Here is a 26,548-nt window from a genome sequence, read left to right on the forward strand (position 1 = left end):
GGAATGATCACTTATTTTATTTTTGATACAAATGTACATGACACACATCTGACAGTCAGCCCACCCACCACCATACAGACCCAGCCCAGCCCCCAGCCCCGAGGGGTAAGGAAGGAGAGGAGCCGGAGAGCCCACCCTGCCAGGACTGCATGGCGTGGCTCTAGAGCCCTGGCGAGGGGCAGGTGCCTGGGGTGGAAGCTGGGCCCCACGTGGCTGGGGCACGAGGAGGGACTTAGATGGCAAGGACCTGGGCCCAGCAGATGAGTTCGGGACCCCGGGGGAGCCAGCCCCAGGCTCAGGGTCCTTTGCCCTTCTGGCCAGGCAGTCATTTCTTCCCAGCACCCATCCTCCTCAGCCTACCTGGGGTTAGGGGGCAGGGTGTTTCCATTTTAAGGCCACAGCTCCTCTTCATAGAAAAAAAAGGGGATGCTGGGAAGGGAGCGTAGGGGAAAAGGGGGCACAGGGCTGGGGATTGTGGTTGCTACAACCACGGCTCAAGTTGGCACGGCTCTGCCCCAGGTAGGGAAGAGGGAGGCTCCAGGGTCGTCCTATCCCCATCTCTGTCCTCATTGTCTTCCCTTCTTTCCCCCCCAATACCCCCCTCCCCAAAATTCCCAAAGGAAGCAGCCTCGCTGGACGGCACTGCCGCCCGCTCACTCACACTCAGGCACACGGGGACACTCAGTTACCACAAAGTTAAAATTAAGAAAAACAATTTCCAGTGTTTGCTGCTGGGAGCCCCAAGGCGGGCACTGAGTCCACCCCAGGGCAGGGGCCGTTTGGCATCAGAGAGAGCAGCAGAGGGGCTGGTGGCTACAGGGAAGGGGACATGGGGGGGACTATATACAAGGGGGTGCCCCCCGCTCAGCCCACAAGGGGACTAAACTGGCTCATGGGGGTGGGTGTGCGTGTGTGGGGAGCATGCCCCAGCGTGGAGTGTCCCTTCCCCCTGATCCTTTGCTGAAGGAGCCTAAGGGAGGCGGGGAAGGAGGGACTGGGGGGAAGGAGGGGGCCGTCCCAGTGCTCTCACCCCCACCCATAACTCTGCTAGGGAAAGGTCTTATTTACAATGGGGAGGTGGGAGGGGGCCGGGTCCCACTGTCTGGACTCTGTCCCTGAGTCGCACCTCACTTCCAGTGGGCAGAGAGTCCCTAGCCACCCTCGTCACCCCTGTCCTGCCTAGAAGGGAGAATGAGAGGGGGTCGGACACCAAGGCTCGGGCCGCCCGGAGACGAGGGCAGCCTTAAGGGCACTTGTGCCAGCGGCTCCTCAGTTGGGGAGGAGCGAGTGCGGAAGGTGCGCTGGCTCCCTGGGCCCTGGGAGGGGAGGGCAGGGGGCTGGAGGGTGGCTGGGGAGGGGGCTTGGTCACTGCTTCTTCTCTCGAGTGGTGATGGTCACCAACTGCTTGGCCGCCTTGGCGATGTCGTAGGCGCACTGAATCACCTGCTGGGTGAGCAGCTGGAAGTCCACGGGGGCACCTGGCTCGGGGGGCACCGTCTTACGGCATTCGCTCTGCAGCCGGTACGCACTGGCGTTGAGAAGGCGGAGGGAGCTGCGCACAGGCTCCAGGGAGGGTCTCTAGAGGAGGGCAGAGAGTCAGGCACTTGGGGGATGCTTCTGGATGGCCCCCCTTCCTATGGGGCCCCCTAGGCAGCCACGGTGTCCCTGAGAAATGCCCTTCCCTGCCAGCTTCTCTTCCCTCTTCCTTTGGGATTTTGGTTTCTAATCCACTCTGCTATTTGCTTTCATTTTATGGGTGAGTTCATCCCATTCACATTCAGTTATGATTACCACCTGTGTATTCCCCAACATTTTCAATATCCTCTCCCAGTTCTGCCTTTTCTTCTTTCTCGACTTCCTTTTAAACCACTGGTTTGCTTTTAATCAGTCCCCCTAATCCCCACCCTGATTTTACTTCCCTTTCTGCCCCCCCCTTTTTGTTTCCTTCTTATGCCTTTTAGGGTCTATTAAATCCCCTCCCCCTCTCTTTCCCTCCCTCTCTGTACTCCCTGCTCCACTCCCCCCCCCTTGGTTTTCCCTTCTCACGTTCCCTGAAGGGTAAGGTAGAATTCATTCGACACCCCAATGGATCTAGATGCTCTTCCCTCCCCCTACCTTCGGGAAGAGGGAGGCCATCTCGGTCACTGCCAAGTGAATCTTCTCTGAACAGGGCACGAAGCTGGGAGGAAGAGAGAGAAGGAGGGTGTGTCTTCCCCCAGAGAGCTGGGGGGGGGGGGGTTGGATGCCCCCTTTCCCCGCCTTCTTCCACCTGTGCCAGCCTGCCTTTCCCCGGGGGGGTGGGGTGGGGTGGGGTGGGGCACCTACCTGTCGTGCTTGAACTCCTGGGCAGCCCGCAGCAGCTCCTGAATATTCTTGGTCACCTGCTCTGTTTTCAAGATGACGTCCTCCGTGCTGGGCAGCCCAGGGTCCAGCTCTCCATCCAGGCTGTCCAGCTCGGGGTGAAAGTCGTCGTCCTTCCCCAGATCCAAGAAGCGTTTTCCTTCCAGCCTGCGGACGGGGCCGGCGGTCAGAGAGCCCCCCTTCTCTATGCCGAAGCTTTCAAGGACACCCCAATCCCAGCCCCACAGCCAAGAAGGCCTGGCAGCCACCCCCCGAGGGGGAAACTGAGGCTCACACAGACAGCAAGTGTGTGTGTGTGTGGGGGGGGGGTCCTCACCCGAGCAGCGGCTCCCCACTCTGAGTGTTGTCGTAGTCACTGTCCGCCCCACTGCCGTGGCGAGAGAGTTTGCTCTGGAGGAGACGGAGCGGAGCGTGGGAAATGGGCTCCCGTCCCGAGAGGGGGCCTCCCCGCTTCCCCCATCAGCCGTGCCTTACCATGTGGCGGCCTCCATCCTGGCTGCAGGACAGCAACGGGGAGGAAGGCGGGAACGGCACGGACGAGGCGGAGACGCCCTTGCGGATCTGGAAGCCGGATGGGCGGCACAGTGAAGCCCTGAGCCCCCCCAGCCCCCCCAAACCCCCGCCCTGAACCCCTGGCCACCCCGGGAGGCCCTCGGCCTCCTTCACGGCCTCCATCACGGAGGCCGGGGCCCCCCCACGTACCCGGTAGAGGCTCGAAGGGGCGTGGACGGAGTACATGGAATCATCCTCCAGGTCCTGTGGACACAGAGCGTGTGGGCAGGCGGCCCCCTCCCCAGACCCTCGCCCGCGGCCCGTTCCCGGGGCACTCACGCTGCCGTGGAAGGGCTGGAGCCGGGCAGCCAGCTCGTCCCCGGGCTGCGCCCCGAAGGGCTTCAGGGCAGAGCCCGGCTCGTACATGGAGAAGGCCTGGCGGTCCCGGCGGTGGGCGGCCGCGCCGGCGCCCCCGTGTCCGTGCTCTGTTCGCTCGCCGGGCGTGGGGGCCGCCGGGGCAGGGCCCGACTGCTGCCGGATCTGCGAGTTCTCGGACTGGAGCTTGTGGATCTGCGGAGACGGGGGAGGGCGGGTCAGCGGCCGCCCCCCGAGGGCCGCTCTGCGTGGGGGACCCCCCACTCCACCCCCGGACCCACCTCCCTCTGCAGCCGGCGGAGCTCATCACTCAGGCTGCTGTTGACCTTCATCAGCTGCTGCACTTTGGCCTCGGAGGTGGCCAGAGCCTTCTTGAGCTCCAGGTACTCCTGCAGGGTCACCGCCCCGTCCGACAGGTCCGAGGAGTCCATGCTCTGGGGGGAGAAGGCTGTGAGCGGAGCCTCTGCCAGCCCTGCCAGGGCCCGGGGGGCTGCCCAGGGGGAGGGGAGCCTCTGCCAGGGGCTGTGGGGGGGGGGGCTGCCCAGGGGGAGGGGAGCCTCTGCCAGGGGCTGTGGGGGGGGCTGCCCAGGGGGAGGGGAGCCTCTGCCAGGGGCCGTGGGGGGGGCTGCCCAGGGGGAGGGGAGCCTCTGCCAGGGGCCGTGGGGGGGGGGGCTGCCCAGGGGGAGGGGAGCCTCTGCCAGGGGCCGTGGGGGGGGGCTGCCCAGGGGGAGGGGAGCCTCTGCCAGGGGCCGTGGGGGGGGCTGCCCAGGGGGAGGGGAGCCTCTGCCAGGGGCTGCCCAGGGGGAGGGGAGCCTCTGCCAGGGGCCGTGGGGGGGGGGCTGCCCAGGGGGAGGGGAGCCTCTGCCAGGGGCCGTGGGGGGGGGCTGCCCAGGGGGAGGGGAGCCTCTGCCAGGGGCCGTGGGGGGGGCTGCCCAGGGGGAGGGGAGCCTCTGCCAGGGGCTGCCCAGGGGGAGGGGAGCCTCTGCCAGGGGCCATGGGGGGGCTGCCCAGGGGGAGGGGAGCCTCTGCCAGGGGCTGTGGGGGGGGCTGCCCAGGGGGAGGGGAGCCTCTGCCAGGGGCTGTGGGGGGGGCTGCCCAGGGGGAGGGGAGCCTCTGCCAGGGGCCGTGGGGGGGGCTGCCCAGGGGGAGGGGAGCCTCTGCCAGGGGCCGTGTCGGGGGGCTGGGAGGGAAGAGGCCAAAGCGGGGGAAAGGGAGGGCCCATCCCCGGGTCCCCCCGCCACAGACCCTGGCCCGGTTGTTGCGGGTGGCTCCGGCGCTGCGCAGGGGCTCCTGGTCGGTGTCCTCGTCCGAGGCGACGCTGTCGTAGTCGTGCTGGTCGTCCAGGTCGCTCTGGCTGTGCTGGGAGTAGTCGAGGTTGTCTGCGGGGGCGAGGCGAGGGAGAGCGAGGCTGCGGCCCCCGGCCCCCCCGCGGCCCCCCCGGCCCCGCCCCGGAGGCCGCCCGAGCCCCTGCCCGCCCCCACCTGTGGGGCTGCTCAGGCTCTTGCCCTGCTGCCTGCGCTTGGCCTCGCTGAGGATGTCGATGATCAGAGTGGCGAACTCCCGGGCGTTGAAGCGGGCCAGCTTCTGCCTCCCCTGCCGGGACGAGAGGGCCCGGGTATGAGGGGGGGCCGGGGCACCCCGTGCCAGCGGAGGCGGGGGCGGGGCTCCCGGGCTGGCACAGTCCCTCCCCGACACGCTGAGATGCCAGCCAGGCCGGGTGGCAGGACACGGAGCCCAGGCGAGGGTCTGGGGGAGGGGGAGAAGCTGGGACCCCCCCGCTGCCCTCCCCCCGCCGCCCCCTCCCCCCGGGGGGCTCCTGCACCTGGTTCCGAGTGGCCGAGTACTCGGGGTTGACCGGGAGGAAGGGCACGGCGCTGCGCTCCGTCACCAGGGTGCTGTGGTTCTGGGTGGCCAGCCACACTGGGGGAGGGAGGGCAGGGTGACCGGGGGCCCTGCCGGGGGGCCCGAGCCGGGCGAGGCAGAGGAGGATCTGGGTGAGGCCGAGGCTGCTGGGACGGGGCCTCCCTGGGCCCTCCCTCTGCCCTGGCGGCTGAGGCCGGGAAGGAATGAAGGCATGGGGGTGGGGAAGAGCTGGGGAAGGAGCCAGCGGGCGGGCGGGAGGCCTGGCCGCCTGCCCAGGGCTGGCCTCCCTCGCCTCTCCTCGCAGCTGGCCCCACGCTCACTGCGGAGACGCCTCCCAGCCTGTCGGCCCCTTCACCCGGGCGGGGGGGCCCGTATTTCCCACAAATCCCAACGAAGTGGGCAGGAGGATCCGGATTCGAAACTCGCTTTAGCCTCTCTGGGCCTCCGTCCCTCAACTATAGGAGGAGCGGGCTGGGAGCGCCCCTGCGGGCCTCGGCCTCTAGAAAGATCCCCTCCGGCTCCGGCTCCCTCTCGGGACCGTGGCAGCCCCCCCCCCCCCGCGCCCTCCCCCGCACGCACCCGCGTCGTTCTCCCTGCGGTCCACCTCGTCGTACACGTCCATGGCCAGCTCCTCGAACAGGCGGTTGCTCAGCTGCAGGCAAAGAGGAGGCCCCGGGCTGGAGGCAGCCACGCCGGCCTCCTAGAGCCCTCCCGCCCCCACCCCCCACAGGGGTGTCTGACAGCCAGGAGGGGGGCAGGGGGAGAATGGGGGAGCCAGGCCAGGAGGGGGCCAGAACTGGGGGGGGAAGAAAAGGGGAGCCAGGCCAGGAGGGGGCCAGAACGGGGGGCAAAGGGGTGTCTGATGGCCAGGAGGGGGCCAGAACTGGGGGGGGGAGAAAAGGGGAGCCAGGCCAGGAGGGGGCCAGAACGGGGGGGAAGGGGTGCCTGATGGCCAGGAGGGGGCCAGAACGGGGGGGAAGGGGTGCCTGATGGCCAGGAGGGGGCCAGAACGGGGGGGAAGGGGTGCCTGATGGCCAGGAGGGGGCCAGAACGGGGGGGAAGGGGTGCCTGATGGCCAGGAGGGGGCTCCAGGGCAAGGAGGGCTGCCGGTCACTCACTGCCTGAAGCTTCTTCTTGGCGGCCTTCGCCAGCTCTGACAGGTCCAGGCTTCACGGTGGGGGAAGGCGGGTGCCGGAGGGGGAGAAGGAAAGGCGGCCCGTGAGGGGCAGCCCGGCCTCCCCACGGCCAACGTCCCAACATGCAGGGGTGCCCCAGCATGGGGGACCCCAGGGGAGAGGGGACCCCGAACCCTCCCCTGCACCCCAGCCGGCCCGCGGGCACAGTACCTCTGAGACATGCACTTTTGGCGAGATCTAAGTCCAGAGAAGGCAGCAGAGGGAAGAACAGGACAGGCCACGTTACGGGGGGCGCAGCAGGGGGTGGGGGCTCCTCCCCTCCCCCCAGCCCCCCCAGACAGAGCAGAGACAGAAGGAAGAGGCGGCAGAGAAGGGGGGCGGCTTTCCCCCACCTGGGCCAGTCCAGGGGAAAAGCGATGCCCCGCCTGGGAACCGGGCAACCAACAAGGGCAGCCTCAGGCACAGAGGAAGGCTGCCGTCTGGGAAGCAGCCACAAGAGGGCAGGAGCGCCCTCGAGAAGGAGCCTGCTGGGCGCCCTGACCACCAGGGATGAGGTCAGTGCAGGGGGGGGCAGCCGGCTCGGACAAGGTAGGAAGAGGCGAGCGCCCGGCTCACAAACCGAAAGACTGGCCTGTCGGGGGCCACAGGACGCCCCACTGCGCAGGGCCCCCCGCGAGGAGGGGCCTCAGGAGACCTCTAGTCTGGAAATGGAGGCCCAGAAAAAGAAGTGACGTGCCCAGAGGCCCCAGAATCCAAGATCCGGAGCAAGAACAAGCCATCATCGTCTCTAGGGCGTTAAGGTTTGCTGAGCACTTTATGTACTCATTGGATCCTCACAACCCGGCAAGGGACCCCCATTTTACAGATGAGGAAACTGAGGCCGAGTGACTTGCCCAGGGTCACCCGGCTAATATTGGTTTGAGGATGGATTTGAACACAGGACTTCCCGACTCCAGCGCCATCCAGCGTGCTCTGCTAACCCCACCTCTTCCTTTTACAGATCAGGAAACAGAGGCCCAGGAAGATGAAGTGACTTGTCCAGGGTCATCCAGGTAGTAATTATGCCTCAAGGTGGGATCTGAACCCAGGTCCTGAGACTCTGGAGGCAGGGAACCTGGCTGAGTCTCCTCCTTTAGGAGATCTGGTCTAGGTCGGGTCCCTGGACCTCCCAACCGGAGGCCATTACCTCTGGGGCTGCTGTCCGATAAAAACAGATTTTTCAGCGCTCTCAGGTCTGAATGGCCCTTTCCAGGGCTCTCTCCTGCGTCACCCAGCGTCACCCAGCACATACGGGAGAGGTGACACACCTGTAGGGGTCACTAGGGGATGCTGTGGGACTAAAGGCAGAAGACCCGCGTTCAAATCCACCTTCAGCAAGGCACTTAACCTCTGTTTGCCTCCGTTTTTTGGCTGTAAGATGGGGATCATGGAACGCCTGCTTTCCAGGGTGGTTGTGAGGATTAAATGAGACTCGTAGAGTGAGGGGAGCGACGACAACTAGCAGCTCACTGGGTTATGGCTGGGAGCCGCTGCTATTACACCCATTTTACAGACAGGCACACAAAGTGCCCGCAAGCCGTCGAGAAGGGGTCCTGAGGCAGAGCCCCATCCTCCTCCCAGACACGGGCTTGACACTCACCTGTCTGCCATCTGCGGGATGATGTAATGCCCGTTCTTGTGATCTGAGCAAAACCAGAAATGCCAAGTCACCGGGGAGTGGGGGTGGGGACCCCAGCCCTGGGCCCGCCTCTCACACCAAAGGGAAAGGGGAGGGGTGAGGCCCGAGGACGGAGGCAAGAGGAAGGGGCAGCTGTGGAGGCCCTGAGGGTCGAGGAAGTGGTACCTTTATGGCCCTTCCGCCCCCCATCCTTCATCCCTCCTCCCATCCCAAGGCACTTTTGCTGGAGCCGGTTGCCAGGCAACGCTGCTCCCTCCTCGGCTCTGTCGCTATGGAGCCAGCTGCCAGGGTGAGGACCCGGGAGGGCTTCCCCAGACTCACCCGGCTTGCGCCCACAGAGGTAGAAAGCCAGCCGGTCGGTCAGCTCGTATTGGCACTCCACCAGCCGTTCTGCCAGCTCCTGGTGCCCGGCCTGCCTGTAGAGGGGACATGGGGAGAGCATGGCTCAGGAAGAGCCTCCAGCAGCCACCCAGCGTCCTCCCTGTCCTCCCTCCAGCCCCAAACACTCACCTGGCATAGTCGATAGGTGTCCTCCCATTGATGTCAGGGGCCCCTGGGTCAGCTCCGTAGACCACCAGCAGCTCTGCCTGTAGTGTCTGTCCAGCCTTGGCGGCCACGTGCAAGGGTGTCGTGCCCTTCTCAGGATGGAAGAAGTTGGCTTGGGCACCCAGGGACAGCAGGCGCAAACAGGTTTCCAGGTTGCCGGTCCTCACACTGGAGTGTAATTGCTGCCGGAGGGAAAGAAAGGATGCTGGGGATGCTTAGGGATCTGGACCACTTCCTCTGTGCCATCCAGGCCAGAAGAGCTCAGCGGGGCCAACCTCTTCCATCTCCCTTCAAACAGGAGTCAGTTAGCTGTGTGTGTATGTGCGGGGAATATCAGGAAAGCTTAGGGAGGCAGCCACCACCACAGGTACGGACCAGGAGACCCTCCAAAGTCTGGGGCCCCCAAGTAAAGGAAGGGGACGGATAAGCTTCATTGGTTAGCAAGGGGACCATTTGGGGAAGCCCCCCTTGACAAAAAATTCCTTGAGCTCCGCTCTCACTTTGCTGAGGTCTTTAGCAGTGACCCCATCGTCGTCCCGACACGGTAGCTTATGAACAAATGCCAACATCTGGTACTTGGCTCTGATGAATTCTGACTTGATGGGGCTGGAGAGAGGAGGAGGAAGAGAGGGATTGAGGACATGGCCGCCTTCCCTCTCTCCAACATCCCTGGCCCTGCTCCACTCCTTCTTTCCTTGGCCAACCCCTTGGCCAATCCGTGCCTACAGGCACCCCTGCTTACACCCCAGTTCCCAGCCTCTTGGAAGCCCCCCTCCTGAGAGTCCGGCTTTCCCCCGCCTTCCCACCAACTCCCATACTCACTGGACTTTGTCCTGGGGGTTGGCCTTTCGCCGGCCGCTCTGCACCTGAGCGGGGTCCAAAAGGGAATGCTCCCAGATGGAGTTGGCTCCATTGCTGGCAAGGGTGTGTACCATCTGGGGTGGTAGAAAAAAAGCCAAGTGAGATCACTGCCCAGGTTGGTGCTACCTCCCCAGCGTGGGACATCGGAAAGGGTATGGACTCAGGAGTCAAAACTCAAGTTTTCCAAGTTGTATGACCTTAGGCAAGTCATTTAACCTTTTTTGCCCAGCCCTTGCCTTTCTGTCTTACAATTGTTGTTAAGAAAGAAGGTAAAGATTTTTTTAAAAATAGCACACAGACCACCTTAGTCCACTCCAGCTTTCCTCCCTTTGATGTAACCATATCGGTCCCCCTCAGGAAGCACCCTTACCTGCAATAAGGTGGGAGGCCACGGGCTGTGGCGGAGGTGTTTGACGATGGAGATGTGGCGGCCCAGGCTCCGGTGCACGCTGCAACACTCATCACAGATCAGCACACCCCGGTTGATGGAGGCCCAGCCAGGGTCTGGGGTTCCCAGAAGTGGTGGCACCAGAGGAAAAAACCAACAGAAGGGAAGGAAGTCATCCCAAGAGCACAGTTCCCCGTTTCAGTCTGCTTCCTTTTCCCACCCTACTGAGTCATCCTTGCCAACCAGGGACAAGAAACAAGGACTCAAGATGCCCCAACGTCATCCTTGTAAGGCCGGGCAATCCATCAAGCCTATTAAGACAAGGTTGCTCAGTGAATAGGGAGCCAGGCCTGGAGATGGGAGGTCCTCAGTTCAAATCTGACCTTGTACACTTCCTAACTGGGTGACCCTGGGTAGGTCACTTCATCACGACTGGCTGGCCCTTGCCCGTCTTTAGCCTTGCAATCAGAGTGTCGTATTGATTTTGAGATAGAAGGGAAGAGTTTAAAAAAAAAAAAGGAAAGGGTCTAGTCTATGCCAAGAAAGAGAGGTAGTGTGAGGTGGTAGGTACGTGGGATTCACAGCCAGGAAGAGCAGAGATCCAGTCCAGCCTAGGACCCAGGGGGCTGTTTAAGCCCTCAGTGCCCCAGGCAACCCTGGAAGAATATACAAGGCAGAGGATGTGGCCCTCTGAGCCCTTGGGATGGGGAGTTCTCTATGCCAAAGGAATGCCAGGGCCAGCCACTGTTAGGTGGTAGAATCCAGTGACCAAAACATACCCAGCCTTCCCCTCCAGCTTATATTCTAGGAATAACAATGGGGATGAGCCAACAGAAAATAGACACAATGTCCACAGGAGGGGATTTTTCTGGGGAGAGCACAAGGAATGCAGAAGAGTCCTTCTGGAGGAAGCCCAGGCCATTTTAAGCCGGGCCCTTCTTGGGATTCAGGGTCCTCCTGCATCTTGTCAGCAAGATCTAATATCTACCCCCTGCCCCCTTCCAGCTCCTCTCTCTTCCCTGCCCCCATCCGCCGCCCCAAGGGAACAGGTCAAATCTCTCCAAAGCTTTCCCAGGAGTGGCTGAAATGAGCATGTGGGCGAGGTGGGCACTCAGGCTGCCCTTCCTCCCCTGGTAGCCCTGCCTACCTTGGTCCTTTCTGCAGTGCCTGGCCCATGGTAGTCACTTAATCAATGTTAACTCACTGGATTGGACTCAGAGGAGATTGGGGGTCCTCTCGCCAGTGCCCCTCTCATGCCAATTCTCTGGGATAACCTTCCCCCCCAAGGGTATCTTTGCCCTGTCCTGGGCCAGTGGCAGGTCCTCTCTTTAAAGGAATGGCAGTGTGTGTAACAGAGAATCCTGGCTAGGAAGGCAGGAAGCCTGGGTTTCTAGCTTAGGCTCATCCAGACTGGCTGAGAAGCCCTTCCTCCACAGGGTCCTTCTCTGTAATGGGAGGGGTGTGTGTGTGTGCTGGCTGCTCTTTAAGGCCCTTTCCAACTCTGGCATCAGAGCAGAGAAGCCCCCACTCCCCCCATCCTCATTCCCACAGGGCCTCTGGGGCCTTTCCCTCCTTCCCTAAGTGAAATGATTAATTAATGCCAATGAACATGCTCCAAAGTAAGGCCAGAGTCCATCCACTTATCGAGTCTACTCAACATCCCCCTTTCCTCTCCTTACTGGCCTCCAGGGGCTTCTTCCTGGGAGGAGAGACAGGGGAGGAGGGGGAGGGCGATCTTCCTACCCAGGGGTCCTCTTCCTCCCTCAGCCTTGCCGAGACCTCCACCCAGAAGCACCCCCTTTGCCCCCACAGCCCCCCCTCCTGAGCACTGCCCCAAATGGAGGTCACCATTTTGGTGGGGCACACCTCCTGTTTTTCCCCAATGTTTTATTAATGCCCTTTGTTTCTCTATCAGTCATTTCCGGACATTCTCTCTCCCCACCCTCAAACCCAGTGAGCCTTCCCTAGGAAAAAAGAAAAACAATTCAGGAAATCAACATAGCAACCAGTCTCACAACATATACAGCATTCCATGCCCAGAGTCCCCCACCTCTCCAAGGAAAGGAGAGGTTCTGAGGGCAATAGACCCTCCACTACCCCCAACCCTGGAACAGGTAGGTGCACCTTAACAAAGGTGGCTCGTCCCCACGGGCCAGAAGGCAGGTAGGGCTCAGGAGGGTGGGTGGGGCGGTCACCCTGCTGGGGCACAAAGACCAGGCTGGCAGATGGGCCACACACAGATCTCACACTCCTCCCTTCCTCTCTCGGGAACAGGCGTGAAGCTGTCACCTCACCTCCAACTCATCCCTCCACTCTGGCAAGTTCTGAGGCACCAACCTCCCCCTCCCCACCAGGACCAGGCATTGCCCCCCCATCGCCACCTACTCCCACATCTTAGGACACGTCCAGAATCTGGAAATTATAGAACGAATATAAAAAAGAGCACTGAATGGAGTCCCAGGACCTGAGTTCAAATCCCACTTCTGAGGCTGACTCTGTGTGATTTTGGGCAATCACACTGCCTCCCCCCATGCCTCAGTTTCCTCATCTGTCAAATGAAGGAGTTGGACTTGTTGGTTTCCATGGTCCCATGATCTGCTTCACAATCTGGAGTTTGACACAGCTTGGGCACAGAGTCTAGTCTCACCCAGGGCAAAAACCATGGCAATGCATTTGGGTTCTAAGGGGAATCCCACTGGCCTGGGGGACAGGTTAATCAGAGACTTGTCTTCCCAGGACGTTCCAGTTAAGCCCCTACTATCAGGGAATAGGCCCTATGGAAAGCAAGGACCAGAAAGTAGCATGAAGGAGTGGAGAGAGCATTGGCTGGGAGCTGGGGATACTTGGGTTCAAATCTTGTCTCAAACACTAAGCTGCAGGACCCTGGGTAAGTAATAACCCCCTTGGGCTTCAGTTCCTCATTTCTAAAATGGCCTTCCAGTTTTATCATGTTTCTTTTCCCTGTGTGCTCCTGCTCCCACTCCCACACCCCAGAAAGTTCAAGGGTCTCCATTAGAGAAGGGAAAAAAAAGATAATAGCAGCTTACTGGGTGAGTCATGCTGATGATTACAGTGCCAGGCACTGTGCCCAGATCTGGGGGAACAATTGACCAATGAGCCTTTACTAAAGTCCTACTGTGTGCCAGGCACTGAACCTAGATCTGGGGGAGCATCAACCAATGAGCCTTTACTAAAGACCTACTGAGTGCCAGGCACTGTGCCCAGATCTGGGGCAGCATCAACCAATGAGCCTTTACTAAAGACCTACTGTGTGCCAGGCACTGTGCCCAGATCTGGGGGAAGCATCAACCAATGAGCCTTTACTAAAGACCTACTGTGTGCCAGGCACTGAACCTAGATCTGGGGCAGCATCAACCAATGAGCCTTTACTAAAGACCTACTGTGTGCCAGGCACTGTGCCCAGATCTGGGGCAGCAGCAACCAATGAGCCTTTACTAAAGACCTACTGTGTGCCAGGCACTGTGCCCAGATCTGAGGGAAGCATCAACCAATGAGCCTTTACTAAAGACCTACTGTGTGCCAGGCACTGTGCCCAGATCTGGGGCAGCAGCAACCAATGAGCCTTTACTAAAGACCTACTGTGTGCCAGGCACTGTGCCCAGATCTGGGGCAGCAGCAACCAATGAGCCTTTACTAAAGACCTACTGAGTGCTGGCCACTGGGTTGGGTATGGGGAATATAAAGTTCCAAATGAAGCAGTCCCTGTCCTCAAAGAGTTTCTCTTCTTATCTGGGAAATCCAATCCAACACATTAGCTCTCCAGGCTACACGGATTTGCCTTTCCCCCTCTGACACTGATACCACTGGTGGCCGGTAGGAGTCTTGGGTGGAAGCCGCTAGCTGTTGCCTTCATGCCCTGCTACATCCATCCGCCATCGCCTCCCCCGGCCTCAGAGTACCAGCTTAATGACTGACTTCAGGATAAGAAAGGAGTAAATGCTGGTCTGGGGCGAGAGGCTGGGGATGGGGACCCTTCTCTGGTCCAGCTCTCCCAACACACTCTTGGGAAAAGCGCGATCAGTAGCAAGGGCAGTTTGCACTCAAGAATTCCTAAGCCCTTCCATAGTCTCTTGTTCGACTTTGGCCATGGCACCCCCCACTTTCCAGGGGCCTCCCCTCCCCTCAGGAGCCCGTGAGACCCTCCTCAGAGGCAGAAGCCCAGGAAGAAAATCCTGCCAGGGATAGGAGGGGGCAGTCCATGAAAAAGAAGGCACGCCAGTGCCGGCTCCCCCAGAGGCAGGGTTGACTGGAGGGGTGGGATGGTCAGGATTAGGTTTAGGGGTCCCTCCCCCATCTCCCTTCCCAAAGGAGGCCCTTCCAGGCCCCAAGGGAGTGGGGGTAGGGACAGCTGCACTGAGCACAAGCTGAGAAAAGGTCACAAGGGAGAAAGCCACCATTGTGTGCCTGCCCAGAGCAGAGGCAGGGCCTCCCTCATTCCCTCTCTCCCTCCCTGCTCAGGGTCACCCAACTCTGGCCCCTGCCCCTCCTCCCTGGCAGGGAGCCAATGCCCACCCTGCAAAGATGTCCAGCAGGGGAGGCTGCTTCCTGCCCCTTCTTCCACTGACTCACCCCGCTCTGAGTCCTTCTGTATCTCTGATGATGGGGTAACTACCCCAAAGACAGCAGAGCCAGGGAACTGGTGAAAGGCCATCAGGATGGCAAGAGAGCAGGCTTCTGTTACCCAGACACGGGTTCAAGGCTCGGCCCTGACTCTTACTGGCTGTATGATCCTAGTCATCACCTAACCTCTCGGCATCTTCCTGCTAGGTCCGAGCGCTGGAGCTGCCGGACAGGCACCAATGGGCCTGGGTGGAAGGAGACACTGTCTACACCAGTGAAATAACAAACACACCCCAAATGAAGGAGAGCCCGATGTCCCTGACTAATGAATCAGCCCTCACATTTCTAAAATCAAAGGAGCAGAGATTTAGGGTTGGAAGGCTAGCTTGGAGCTCATTAAGTCTGGGGAAGCCTACAGACGCCTCCTCAGAAACATATTTTTATTTATTTTAATTTTATTGTTTCTGTATTGTTCATTTTTGTAAGAGAAACACATTTTTAAATACATAAGATGTCATTCCCAGGATTACAAAGGAAGTTGATTCTATTGAAATACAGTTATTGAAACATTAAATAAGGCACCAAGACCTGCCTGGGACTCTGGAACCCTACTGCTCTTCCTTGTCTTCTTTCTTTCTCTCTCTCCTCCTATACTTCTGTCCATCTCTGTCCCCTCTTTCCCTCCCTCTCTCTCTCCCCCTCTCCTTTTGTCTCCCTCTCCCTCTCTCCTTTTGTCTCCCTCTCCCTCTCTCCCCCCTCCTATGCCTCTGTACATCGCTGTCCCTTCTTTCCCTCCCTCTCTCCCCCTCTCCCCTCCATCTCTGTCTCCCCTTTCCCTCTCTCTCCCCTCTACTTTCCTCTCCTATGCCTCTGTCCCCTCTTTCTTGCTTCCTCCCTCTCTCTCCCCTCTCCTTCTGTCTCTGTCTCCCTCTCCTATGCCTCTGTCCATCTTTGTCCTCTCCCTCCCTCCCTTTCTCTCTCTTCCTCCCTCTCTCCTATGCTTCTGTCCCCTCTCCCTCTCTCTCCCCCCTCCTATGCCTCTGTCCATCTCTGTCCCCTCTTTCTCGCTTCCTCCCTCTCCTCTCTTCCATGCCTCTGTCCATCTCTGTCCCCTCTTTCCCTCCCTCTTTCTCACTTCCTCCCTCTCTCTCCCCCTTCTCCTTTCCTCTCTCCTTCTGTCTCCCTCTCCTCTCACCTATGCCTCTGTCCATCTCTGTCCCCTCTTTCCCTCTCTCCCCCCTCTCCTTTCCTCTCTCCTATGCCTCTGTCCATCTCTGTCCCCTCTTTCCCTCCCTCTTTCTCACTTCCTCCCTCTCTTCCCCCTCTCCTTCTGTCTCCCTTTCCTCTCTCCTATGCCTCTGTCCATCTCTGTCCCCTCTTTCCCTCTCTCCCCCCTCTCCTTTCCTCTCTCCTATGCCTCTGTCCATCTCTGTCCCCTCTTTCCCTCCCTCTTTCTCACTTCCTCCCTCTCTTCCCCCTCTCCTTCTGTCTCCCTTTCCTCTCTCCTATGCCTCTGTCCATCTCTGTCCCCTCTTTCCCTCTCTCCCCCCTCTCCTTTCCTCTCTCCTATGCCTCTGTCCATCTCTGTCCCCTCTTTCCCTCTCTCCCCCCTCTCCTATGCCTCTGTCCATTTCTGTCCCCTCTTTCCCCCTCTCCCCCCTCTCCTATGCCTCTGTCCCCTCTTTCCCTCTCTCCCCCCTCTCCTATGCCTCTGTCCGTCTCTGTCCCCTCTTTCCCTCTCTCTCTCTCCTCCCTTATGCAGTCCCCTGATTCAGTATGGAAATAGGAAGTGTCTTGTCCCGTCTAACCTGGCCATCAAGGGGAACACCCAAAGAGGTGACACGTCACTGGGAATTGGGGCACTCTTTGTCCGACAGGTAGCAGGAGAGATTCAGATTAGACCTAATGCAGAAGTCACTCTAACGGGGCATGAATGATAATTTAAAAATGTTTTGTTTGTTTTTTTAAATTAAAACCCTAGCCTTCTGTCTTAAAATTGATACTAAGTACTGGTTCCAAGGCAGAAGAGCAGTAAGGGCTGGGCAATAGGGGTAAAGTGACTTGCCCAGGGTCACCCAGCTGGGATGTCTGAGGTCAGCCTGGCTCTGTTATCCACTAAACCATGTGGCTGCCCCGACGAATAACAAATCTTGAGAGCTGGTGGCTCCGGTTATGGCGTTGGAAGGGATCTCAGAGACCAATCTCCTTATTTTACAGAAGGGGAAACTGAGGCCCAGGGAAGCAGAGTAATTTGTCCAAATGAACATCAGAGGTAAGATGTGAGTCCACATCCTCTGATTTCAGCCCCGGCCCTCCTTCCATATTGGCAACAACAGGACAGAGCCGACCTCCTTCCCTTCCTTTCTGAGCTGGGGAAGGGTCTACACTCCCTGGAGACCAGGCTAACGACAAGATTCAGAGGGGAAGGGCAGGTAGGGAGCACAGAGGATGGGAATCTGGAGGTTCTGGGTTCGAATCTGACCTCGGACACGTCCTAGCTGTGTGACCCCAGGCAAAGTCACTGGACCAGCGTGCCCAGCCCTGGCTACACTTCTGCCTTAGAACAGAGGCTAAGACAAAAGTGCGGGTCTGGGCAAAGTCAGGGTGGGGAGGGAGAGAGAGTCCTGGCTTAGGAGTCCAAGCTGTTGGGTGACAGAGCAGAGCATGTGCTCCCTCTGCGTCTGCTCCCTCCTCTGTAGAATGGGGGGCTGGCTGTGACTTTATTAAAGGGCCCAGACGGTTCCCATAGCTTGTCTGGGCCTGGAGTGAAGAAGGTTCAAGCCAGCCTCAGGCACTTCCTATCGGGTAACCCTGGGAGAGTCACTCAATCGCTGTTTGCCTCAGTTTCCTCATCAGTAAAATGGGGACAACACCAGCCCCTCCCCCACACTCCCCAGGCTGTGGCGAGGATGGAGTGAGATGGTATCTGTAAGGCACTCGGCACGGTGCCTGGCACACGGGCGGTGATCTAGAAACGGGCGCTTCTTCCTCTGGGCAGGTCACCCTGTCCCTGCTCAGCCGGGAGGGGGAGGGGGCAGGACCCTGTGGGGTGGGGTGGAGGCCTCCTCTGAAAGCCCATCTGGGTCAGGGGCCGGGGGCCAGCCGCCCCGGCCCACTCTCAGGAAGCTGAGGATGACTCAGCCGGAGTTCCTCTTTGTGCTTCCTGAAAACCAGGGTCAGCCTCGGTGACTAGCGGGATCATCCGCCGCAGCTGGAAAGGGCCGCCAACCCATTTTACAGCGGGGGAAACTGAGGCCGGAGCGACGGGGGGGGGGGCACGGCCTGAACCCCATCTCTGACTGTAGAGACATCGACTCTTTTCTTCATCATGACGCGGGTGAGGCCCGACGGAGGCCACCTCTCCTTAGAGTACTCAGATGCAGGGCAAGGATGGCACCCTGCCTCCCCTCCCTCATGCACCGAACATGGCGAAGAATGCCAACCTGGCACCACTCAAACACACTGGGTTGTGCCTGATGTCCTGGCAGCTGCCAGGGGCAAGAAGCAAAGGAGGGTTGATTTTGGTTTCCAGGTAACCCGAGGGGCCCCGGCGCCAGGAGCTGGCACTCCCCCCCCCCTTCCCAATGCGCCGAACACTTGGCAATGCGGTCCAGAGAAGGCCAAAAATGGCTGGCATCTATGCCAACCCATCTGGGCTCTCTGGCCACGGCCTGGAGGAGAGATGGCTGATGGTCGTATCCTCTGGCTCCCAAGAGCCTCCACCAGGCTAGGAAAAGGGTCCTCAGTGTCCATAGCTTCTCCCCGAGCCAGCCAGAGAGGGGAGGGCAGAAACTCAGGAGCGGACTGCGGCCAAGAGGCTCCAAGGGAGGCTGCTGCCCGTCTCCCCACGGAATCCTGGCCCCCACGTTTCCTTTCTGTTTAGGTGACCTACAGCTCTAATAAGAGGGACGTGGAGGGGGGGGCTGGCACAGAAGGTGCCCCGAGCCCTCATGGCGGGAGAGGGACGAGGATGGGCAAAACAATAAATAGTGGCCACAAACACTGACTCAGGGTGGCCAGAGAGGTCTCTGTGGTCTTCCTGTACCCTCAGCCAAGGGTGGTGTGGGGGAAGGGGGACATTAGCCTCAGGACCGAACAATAGTGACCCGGAGGAAGTCCTGGTCTGGGTTCATTTTTTTCCAGCTCAGTTCTTTCCAAGCAAGTCTCTGTTTCTGTCTCTCCTCTGTGTCTGTCTCTTTCTCCCTCCCTCTTCCCCACTACATCTCCCTTTCCTTCTCTCTCTTTCTGTTTCTAACTCTTTCCCTCTTCCCATGTCTCCCTTTCCTTCTCTCTCCCGTCTCTAACTCTTTCTCTCCCTCTCCTTCTATCTCTCTTTTTCTCCCTCCCTCTTCCCTTGTCTCCCTTTCCTTCTCTGTCTCTCCTTCTGTCTCTTTTTCACTCTCTCCCTCTTTCCCTGTCTCCCTTTTCTTCTCTCTCTCCTTCCTCTTCCCGTCTCCCTTTCCTTCTCTCTCTGTTTCTAATTCTTTCTCTCCCTCTTCCCTTGTCTCCCCTTCCTTCTGTCTCTCCTGTCTCTAACTCTTTCTCTCCCTTTTCCCCTGTTTCCCTTTCCTTCTCTCTCCCTCTCTCCTTCTTTCTCTAACTCTTTTTCTCCCTCCCTCTTCCCTTGTCTCCCTTTCCTTCTCTGTCTCTCCTTCTGTCTCTAACTTTTTCACTCTCTCCCTCTTCCCCTATCTCCCTTTCCTTCTCTTTCTCTCTCCGTTTCTAACTTTCTCTCCTTCCTCTTCCCTTGCCTCCCTTTCCTTCTCTCTCCCTCTCTCTCCTTCTATCTCTAACTCTTTCTCTCCCTCTTCCACTGTCTCCCTTTCCTTCTCTCTCTCTGTTTCTAACTCTTTCTCTCCCTCTTCCCTTGTCTCACTTCCTTCTCTCTCCCTCTCTCCTTCTATCTCTAACTCTTTTTCTCTCTCCCTCTTCCCCTGTCTCCCTTTTCTTCTCTCTCCTTCCTCTTCCCTTGTCTCCCTTTCCTTCTCTCTTCCTCTCTCCTTCTATCTCTAACTCTCTCTCCCTCTTCCACTGTCTCCCTTTCCTTCTCTCTATCTCTGTTTCTAATTCTTTTTCTCCCTCTTCCCTTGTCTCCCTTTCCTTCTGTCTCTCCTGTCTCTAACTCTCTCTCTCCTTCCTCTTCCCTTGTCTCCCTTTCCTTCTCTCTCCCTCTCTCTCCTTCTATCTCTAACTCTTTCTCTCCCTCTTCGACTGTCTCCCTTTCCTTCTCTCTCTCTCTGTTTCTAACTCTTTCTCTCCTTCCTCTTCCCTTGTCTCCCTTTCCTTCTGTCTCTCCTGTCTCTAACTCTTTCTCTCCCTCTTCCCCTGTCTCCCTTTCCTTCTCTCTCCCTCTCTCTTCTCCCCTCACTTTCTTTCTTCTTTCTTTCTCCCTCCCTCTTCCCCACGCCATCTCCCTTTCTTTCTCTCTCTCTCTCTCCTCCCTCTCTTTCTCTCCTTTTTTCTCTCTCTTTCCCCACACAAACAACACAGCCCTCAGGGTCCCCCATTCTCCTGTCACCCAACCCTCTCCCCCCACATGCTGCTGGCTCCAGCCAATCCCCTTCTCTCATCTCACCTCTACTCCTAAGCAAAATGCCTCGAGTCCAAAGCCCCTCGACCAGAAGACCCACCAAGGGGGCAAATCTAGATTGAGAACTAGTATCCTAAGTTTTTAAACTGCAAAGGGGGAAGATGAGTAAGAGTAAACATGGTGTCCTGAGGCTTTTCCAGCCTTTTAGGAAAGAAACATTTCACTCCAAGTAAAGTGACTTGTCCAAGGTCATACAGTAGAATGTTGGTATTTGTATATATAAAATTTCCTACCAACTCGATAAAGCCAGATAGGACATAGCTCATGGAGAATGGGGGTGGTGGCAGGAAGAGAAGGAAATCTGGGAGGACAGCCAGTATAATTCCCTTGGCCCCACTCCTCTGATGGACTCTCTGACTGTCTGTCCCTTGGACTGGACACTCACCTGCACAATTAGAGAGGGGAGTCTTTGGGGTTTAAGTTTTTTCAGGGCAGGGTTCAGGGTGTGGATGAGTTAGCGAGCAGGGAGAGGGAAAGAGGGTGGACACCGGATAGTGAACCCAGAGAGGGGCAGGGTCACTTACTGGGGTACATTTGTTAGCCACACCTCCCCTTCTACGAAATGGGGAGTGGGAGGAAGAGGTTCCAGGAGCTGAATTCCAAACCTCAGGTTCCCTTTCCTGAGCAATGAGAATAGGAAGAAAAGAGCCACAAGAACCTAACTCCTACCCGAGAGTCTGAATGGCTGCTGGCACTTCCCTAATGGCTAAAGGTGAGGGCAGAGGGTGGGCAGGGGCCAGCTTGCTTTCCTAAAGAGGTCCGCATGATCAGCATCAGAGGGCAGCTTCCTCTTGATGCCCGCTCGAGGCAGAAATGGCCCAGGAGGTGGGGGTAGGAAAGCAGAGAAGCAGATGGTTACAGGAGGACATGGGGGTGAACAGCAGGGGCTGGGGTGAAGGCGGGGGCGAACCAGAGCCAGACATGTGGTCCATCCCAGCTTGCTGAAGCACATGACCAGAGAATGGGCAGCCTGGGTGGTTTCAAAGGCCTGGGCAGCGCCACCCTTGGCCAGAGCCAAGTCCCATCTTAGAGTGGCATTGGGAAGAAAGAAAAAGGAAGAAAAGGCACATTTTGCCTCCAAGCTATCCCTTGCCCATCTCCGGGACACCCCAAGGGCGGGCAGGAGCACAGATGGCGCTTGAAGAGGTGGCTCGGCCAGCTACACCATGTCCAGCTGCACCGCTTGGCATGGGTGCCTGCTGCCTACACACTCTGGTGCCCTCCGGAGGATGGGACAAAAGGGGGGCCCTTTGTGGAGAAAGGGGACAACCGACTCCCACCGTTTAGTCCCACTAGTGTGATTCACTGTCACTTGTTTTTAACTCATACCTTCTGTCTCAGAATAAATGCCATGTACTGGCTTTAAGGCAGAAGAGGGGTTAAGGGCTAGACAATGGGGAGGGGGCGGAGTGTCAAGGGATTTGCCCAGGATCTTCCCTCTCTAAGCCTGGCTCTCAAGCCACCGAGACCCCTAGCTTGCCCCTCACTCTGCCATTCTAGTATCTGTCCTACATGGTTTCCATCCTGCTTCCCTGACACCATCGCCACAAGTCTTCCTTTGGCCAAGGCTGAGTCTGTTATGAGGAGGGGAAAGAAACAGGGGGGCAGGAGGGCCAGGGAAACCACTGCCCCCAGGCATCGCAGGGGAGGGTTCGAGGTTCTGAGGGAGGCCAGGGGGTGTTACCCAAGTAGGGGAGCCTCTGCCAAGATGCTAGGCAGCCAGGACACGGCCAGACAAGGCAACAAAGCTTCAGATCTGGAATTCACCTTAAACACCTCATCCAACTCCCTCCTTTTACAGAAGGGGAAACTGAGGTTCATGGAGAAGTGCCTGGGTTGAGCTCATTTAAGTCTGGGCTTCAGATCTCCAAATAATCATAAGGCAAAGTAGGTAAAGTATGTTATAAATTTTTAAGTGCTACATAGAGCTAAATCTGTTCTCGTGATAAAATATCAGAATCGCTTCTCTTTGTAGAGAGCCTTAGTTTCTAAAACGCTTTATCAACGACTTTTCAATTGAGTCTTAGAACCGTCGTGTTCTGTGAGGTTGGCACAATGGGGATTTTTTTTATTATACTCTCCTTCTGTCTTAGGATCATGTATTGGTTCTAAAGCAGAAGAGTGATAATGGCTAGGAAATGGGGGTTAAGTGCCATGCCCTGGGTCACACAGCTAGGGTCAGATTTGAACCCAGGTCCTCCAGACTGATGCTCTATTTACTGAGCCACCCAGGGTAGTACAGGTAGTCTAATCTCCATTTTACAGACAAGGAAACTGAGGCTCCCAAAGGTAAAGTAACTTGTCTGAGGACACACTCCATTGGCGGAGCAAAGAACTTGGACGCGGGTCCTCAGACTCCAAACCCAGAGGTCTTCCCGTCACATCTTGCCTCCTCTATAAACGATGTCCCCAAAGTCCCTTCCTCCTTGCCCATAAGCTGCCAGGGGTCATGGGGATCACAAGTACACTTTATGGCACTTTTTGACCAGCCCCCAGGCTGGAGAGGGGAGGGAGAGCGCACTGAGGCCAGCAGTGACAAAGACATCCTGATTGAACCTCATCCTTCTAGCGCCATCTTTTCTTTCCTCCATCAAAGCTTTCATCCATGGCATAGCCGGAGGAAGAAAGCGCTGGTACCCCAAGACAAAGACAGGTAGTGTCTTTGTTATAAAGCTCTCCAGTTGTCAGGGCAGCCACTGAGATCAGACTGGCTGGGAAGTGTGAAAAAATGGGGGTTCTCTATCAAAAAGCAAACGACGCAATTCACCAATCATTGGTTCCTCCACCTGGAAATCTAGACCAAGCTCCTCCAGAATGGGGAGAAGTCACAAAGTTGATACTTGAACCTGTATGTTGGTCAGCTTGGTGTGGCAGTGGATAGACAGATTGCTGGGCCTGGAGTCAGGAAGCCCTGAATTCAAATTCAGCTTCAGAGACTTATTAGCTGGCTGTGTGATCCTGGGCAAGTGAACTTGTTTGCCTCAGTTTCCTCGATTGTAAAATGAGGATAATAATAGCACCTCCCTCCTAGAGATGTGGCGAGGATCTAATGAATTAGTAACTGTAAAGCACTCAGCACAGGACCTGGCACAGAGTAGGTGCTTATCATCTTCATGATGTTCACTAAATTAAAGTCAGCATTCTTTTTCCACTTTCCAAACACTACCCTAAGAGTATTCAAGGCCTGGAAACCTGGAAAATCAAGGTTTGAGCCAGTGAGTGACCACTGAAAGTTGAGAAAGGAGAAGGAAGGAAGGAAGATCACTCCCTAAATGACCCGGAGCACTGACCCTCTCGGCGCCTCAATCTTCTCATCTATAAAATGGGGGGATGAAATTAGATGGCTTCCCGGCTCTAGATCATCTCTGGTTCTGTGACAAGATAATAATGGCCCCTTCCCTTATCCCAGAAACAGAGACCCAAAGAATTTGGGAACTGGAAGAAGGCTTGGAGAGAGGAGATTTAAAGTCAGAATGGACAACAAGAGGGAGCATTTTACCTCCAATCCCTTCCTTTTACAAAGGGCTGACTTGTTCAAGGGCACAGAGAGCATATAGCAGAAATAGAATTTGAACCCATGCCTTCTGATTTCAAATCACCTAATACGACCCTCCTGGGGGAAAAAATGGATCCTTGAGAGGTCTTTCTTGAGATCAGCCATACTGAGCAGCTGAGGCAGAGATGGAACTAGCACCTAGGAACTAGACTCTCCATCTTCTCCCAGAATGAGTCAGGAAGCCTGTCCTCATTGGTTTCTTTTTATTTTCTTGAACCTTTCCCTTCTGTCTTAGAAACAAATCTAAGACAGAAGGACCAGGGCTAGGCAATGGGGGTTAAGTGACTTGCCCAGGGTCACACAGCTAGGAAGTGTCTGAGGACAGATTTGAACCCAGGACCGCCTGACTCCAAGACCTGGTGTGCCACCTAGCTACTAAAACTCTTCACTGGTTTCTCAGGGGTCTGACATGGCCACTGATGAGGAGCTCCTGGCACTTCCTACCCTTGTCTTGGCCACCTCTCCTCCATTCCGAGTGGGAGGTTAATCATCGCCGATGAGAGCTCGAAAGTTTGCAAAGCTCTTTCTAGGTATTATTCCATGCCATTGCCAAGTCTTTGTACAGACGGTCCCCCATGCCTGGAATATACTCTCTCTTCACTTCTTGGCATCCTTAATTTCCTTTAAAGTTCAGCTAAAATGTCATGCCACTTGCTTTTGAAGGAAAGGAAATTCCTCCAGTTGCTAGTGAGTCCTTTCTAAAATCAGGGAGCATTTTACCATTTAGATGATTTCCTAATAAAAAAGAGGCTCCCGGAGGGCAGGGACTGTTTTGGTTTTTGTCTTTCTACCCTCGGCACCCGGATCACATAGGAAGTGATTCATTAATCCCCCGTGATAATCTCATTTGAGACTACCAGTCCAGGAAGGTGGGGACTCTGGGCACGAGCAGCACACCTTAATGGAGAAGGAATGGGCCATTCTGGGTGCCAGAATTTAAACCTTTCTCCAGACTGCAAGCCTCGCCTTTCAGTGAATATGCCAGGCTGCTTCTCAGGGCAGAACAGGGGCTCTGAGGGCACCACCCCGCTGCCAACCTGGGGATATGTCATAGGACAAAGAGAGAACAACCTCTGACACGAGTGGGGCGTCACAGAGCTGGGCATCCACAGATATCCCGCCACCACTTTCCTCTATCCCTCAACTGGATGCTCACAGAACACCAGAAAGCTTGTCCTGAAGCCCCTCGTCCTTTGCTCAAAACGACAACTGGAGCTCACAGAGCAATGCTGGGGACCCCAGCGGCCGACACTCAGGTCCTTCCTGCCAGCACTGGGGCACCCGATGCCCAAAGAGCTAAAAACACGCCTGCTGGGGTTTTCTAGAAAGTTCCCAGAGGGATGTCAGCTAGAACCTAAAGGGGAATCGGGGAGGGTGCCGACATCCCAGGGACCTCCTCATCCGACACGGAGGATCTTGAGGTCCAGAAAGGTTGTCTGGGAACAACAGGTCTCTCCCACCCTTCCTCCCCAAAGGCTGGCTCTGGAATCTCGCCCTTCCACAGCAACTCTGGTCTCTGTCTCCTACTTCCTCCTTGGGGCCAGACCAAGTGGAGGTGGGGAATTCCCACATGGAATGGAACTCCATGCCTCTGGGGACAAGGGGAAACACCAGAGGCAGAGCAGGGAGGCAGCTGGATCCACAGAGCCAGGGCCCCCCGGCACAGATCTCAAAGTGGAAGGGCCGTCAGGTCCATGCCCTCATTTTACAGAGAAGGAAACAGTTTCAGAGAAGTTAAGAGCTCCAGGAGTGAGTGCCTGAGGTGGGAGTGGAATCCTGTGTCCTTCAGAGTACCTTGCTTCCCCCGCAGGGATCCACAGACCCCGGCACCCCTGGCAGAGGGCCTGTCCCGAGATCCCTGCCTGGCACCCCCGGTGCTGGGATTTCCCATTTCCCTGTCAGGTGGTGGCTGGGAGGATAACCTCATCTCAAGACCCATCCCCTGGCAGACCCAGGCCTGCCCATCCTCCCCTACCCCAGTGGGCTTTGTTTATGGGGCTGAGGAACTCATCGGGCAGGGGTGAGGGTTCCCGGGACCTTGGGGGGCCTCTCCAAAGCTAGCTGGGATCTAGAGCCTGACCCTGGCCCCTCACCCCACTCTAAGCTGCAGAGAAGAGACCAGAATCCCTAAAGACGAGCATCCCTGGAGAGCCCTCGCCTTCTGGGTGCCCTTTGTGAAAAGATATCCAGGCTGCTGGATTGGGGAGCCGGGGCGTGGGCATCCCTGAGCAAGGTGAGGGCGAGTCACCTGCCCACCCCCTTTGCCCACAGATGCCCTCTGCAGCTCCACAGCAATGGGGAACGTGTGAGCAGCAGGTGTAAGACAGAAGGAGGCAGCCGAGGCTCCATGACACAAACTAAGAACACACACTTCCACCCCCCCAAGGAAAAATGCTTCTCGCTTCCCCCACAGCCCTTCTGCCGCCTGGGAGCTGGGGGAAGGGGGGCAGCTTCCCCCATTTGCACCCCCCCCCTTAGCTAAGCTGCTGCTCCCAGGGGATGCTCCCCCCCCCCAATGCCTGGGGAGGAAACGTCCTTCCCAAAGCACAGATCCCGGTGGTCCAGGGGTGGGGGGTGCCAAAGGGACGAGATGCCCCACGGCTTAGGCGGGCACGACCAGCAGCCCAGCCACCACCGCTGCGCCCGGCTGCGGCCCCCCTCCCCTTGGAGCTGGGCCCCCGGGCACCCCCTTGCCCCTCCCAAGGACACCTGGCTCCGCAGTGGCTGCCGAGGCCACAGCCCCCAGCCTCCCGCCCGCTGCCAGGCGGCCATGGGGGGAGGGGGGTCCGTGGGCCGACCCGAGCTGGGGGGCCCGGCGCCTCCCGGTTCCGCTCCCGTCCCGCCCCCGGCCTTCGGGGCGCTGTCGTGCCCACCGCCTCCTCCGCCCCCCGGGTCCCGGTGCCCGCCCCCGACCCGGGCCTTACCCGGGGCGCTGCAGTCCGCACACACCTCGGCCCGCGGCCCCTTCCGGGACATCCTCAGCGGCGAGGCGGCCGCAGCCCTCTGGGCCAGCGTGGGGGGCGCGCGGGGCGGCTGGGGGCCCGGGCGGGGGCTGCAGGCGAGGGGGGCCCCGAGGCCGTGGCCGTCGCCGCCGCCGCTGCCGCCGCCGCCGAGGCTGGGG

General features: G+C 58.0%; 1 protein-coding gene across 1 annotated transcript; it reads right to left on the bottom strand.

Moving 5' to 3' along the window:
• GIT1 (GIT ArfGAP 1) lies at positions 1-26,548 on the bottom strand. The gene is made up of 20 exons (XM_056819577.1): positions 26,352-26,548; positions 9,683-9,816; positions 9,274-9,386; positions 8,952-9,057; positions 8,416-8,633; positions 8,227-8,321; positions 7,867-7,909; positions 6,210-6,258; positions 5,671-5,743; positions 5,051-5,148; positions 4,710-4,821; positions 4,474-4,607; positions 3,510-3,662; positions 3,193-3,423; positions 3,064-3,117; positions 2,836-2,922; positions 2,678-2,751; positions 2,326-2,508; positions 2,116-2,179; positions 1-1,578 (listed from the first exon to the last, which is right to left on the bottom strand). The coding sequence occupies exons 1-20, from the start codon at positions 26,401-26,403 to the stop codon at positions 1,366-1,368; spliced, it is 2,286 nt and encodes a 761-aa protein (XP_056675555.1). The 5' UTR covers positions 26,404-26,548; the 3' UTR covers positions 1-1,365.

The sequence above is a fragment of the Monodelphis domestica genome, chromosome 2 (assembly GCF_027887165.1).
Source record: "Monodelphis domestica isolate mMonDom1 chromosome 2, mMonDom1.pri, whole genome shotgun sequence".
NCBI classification, from domain to species: Eukaryota; Metazoa; Chordata; class Mammalia; order Didelphimorphia; family Didelphidae; genus Monodelphis; species Monodelphis domestica.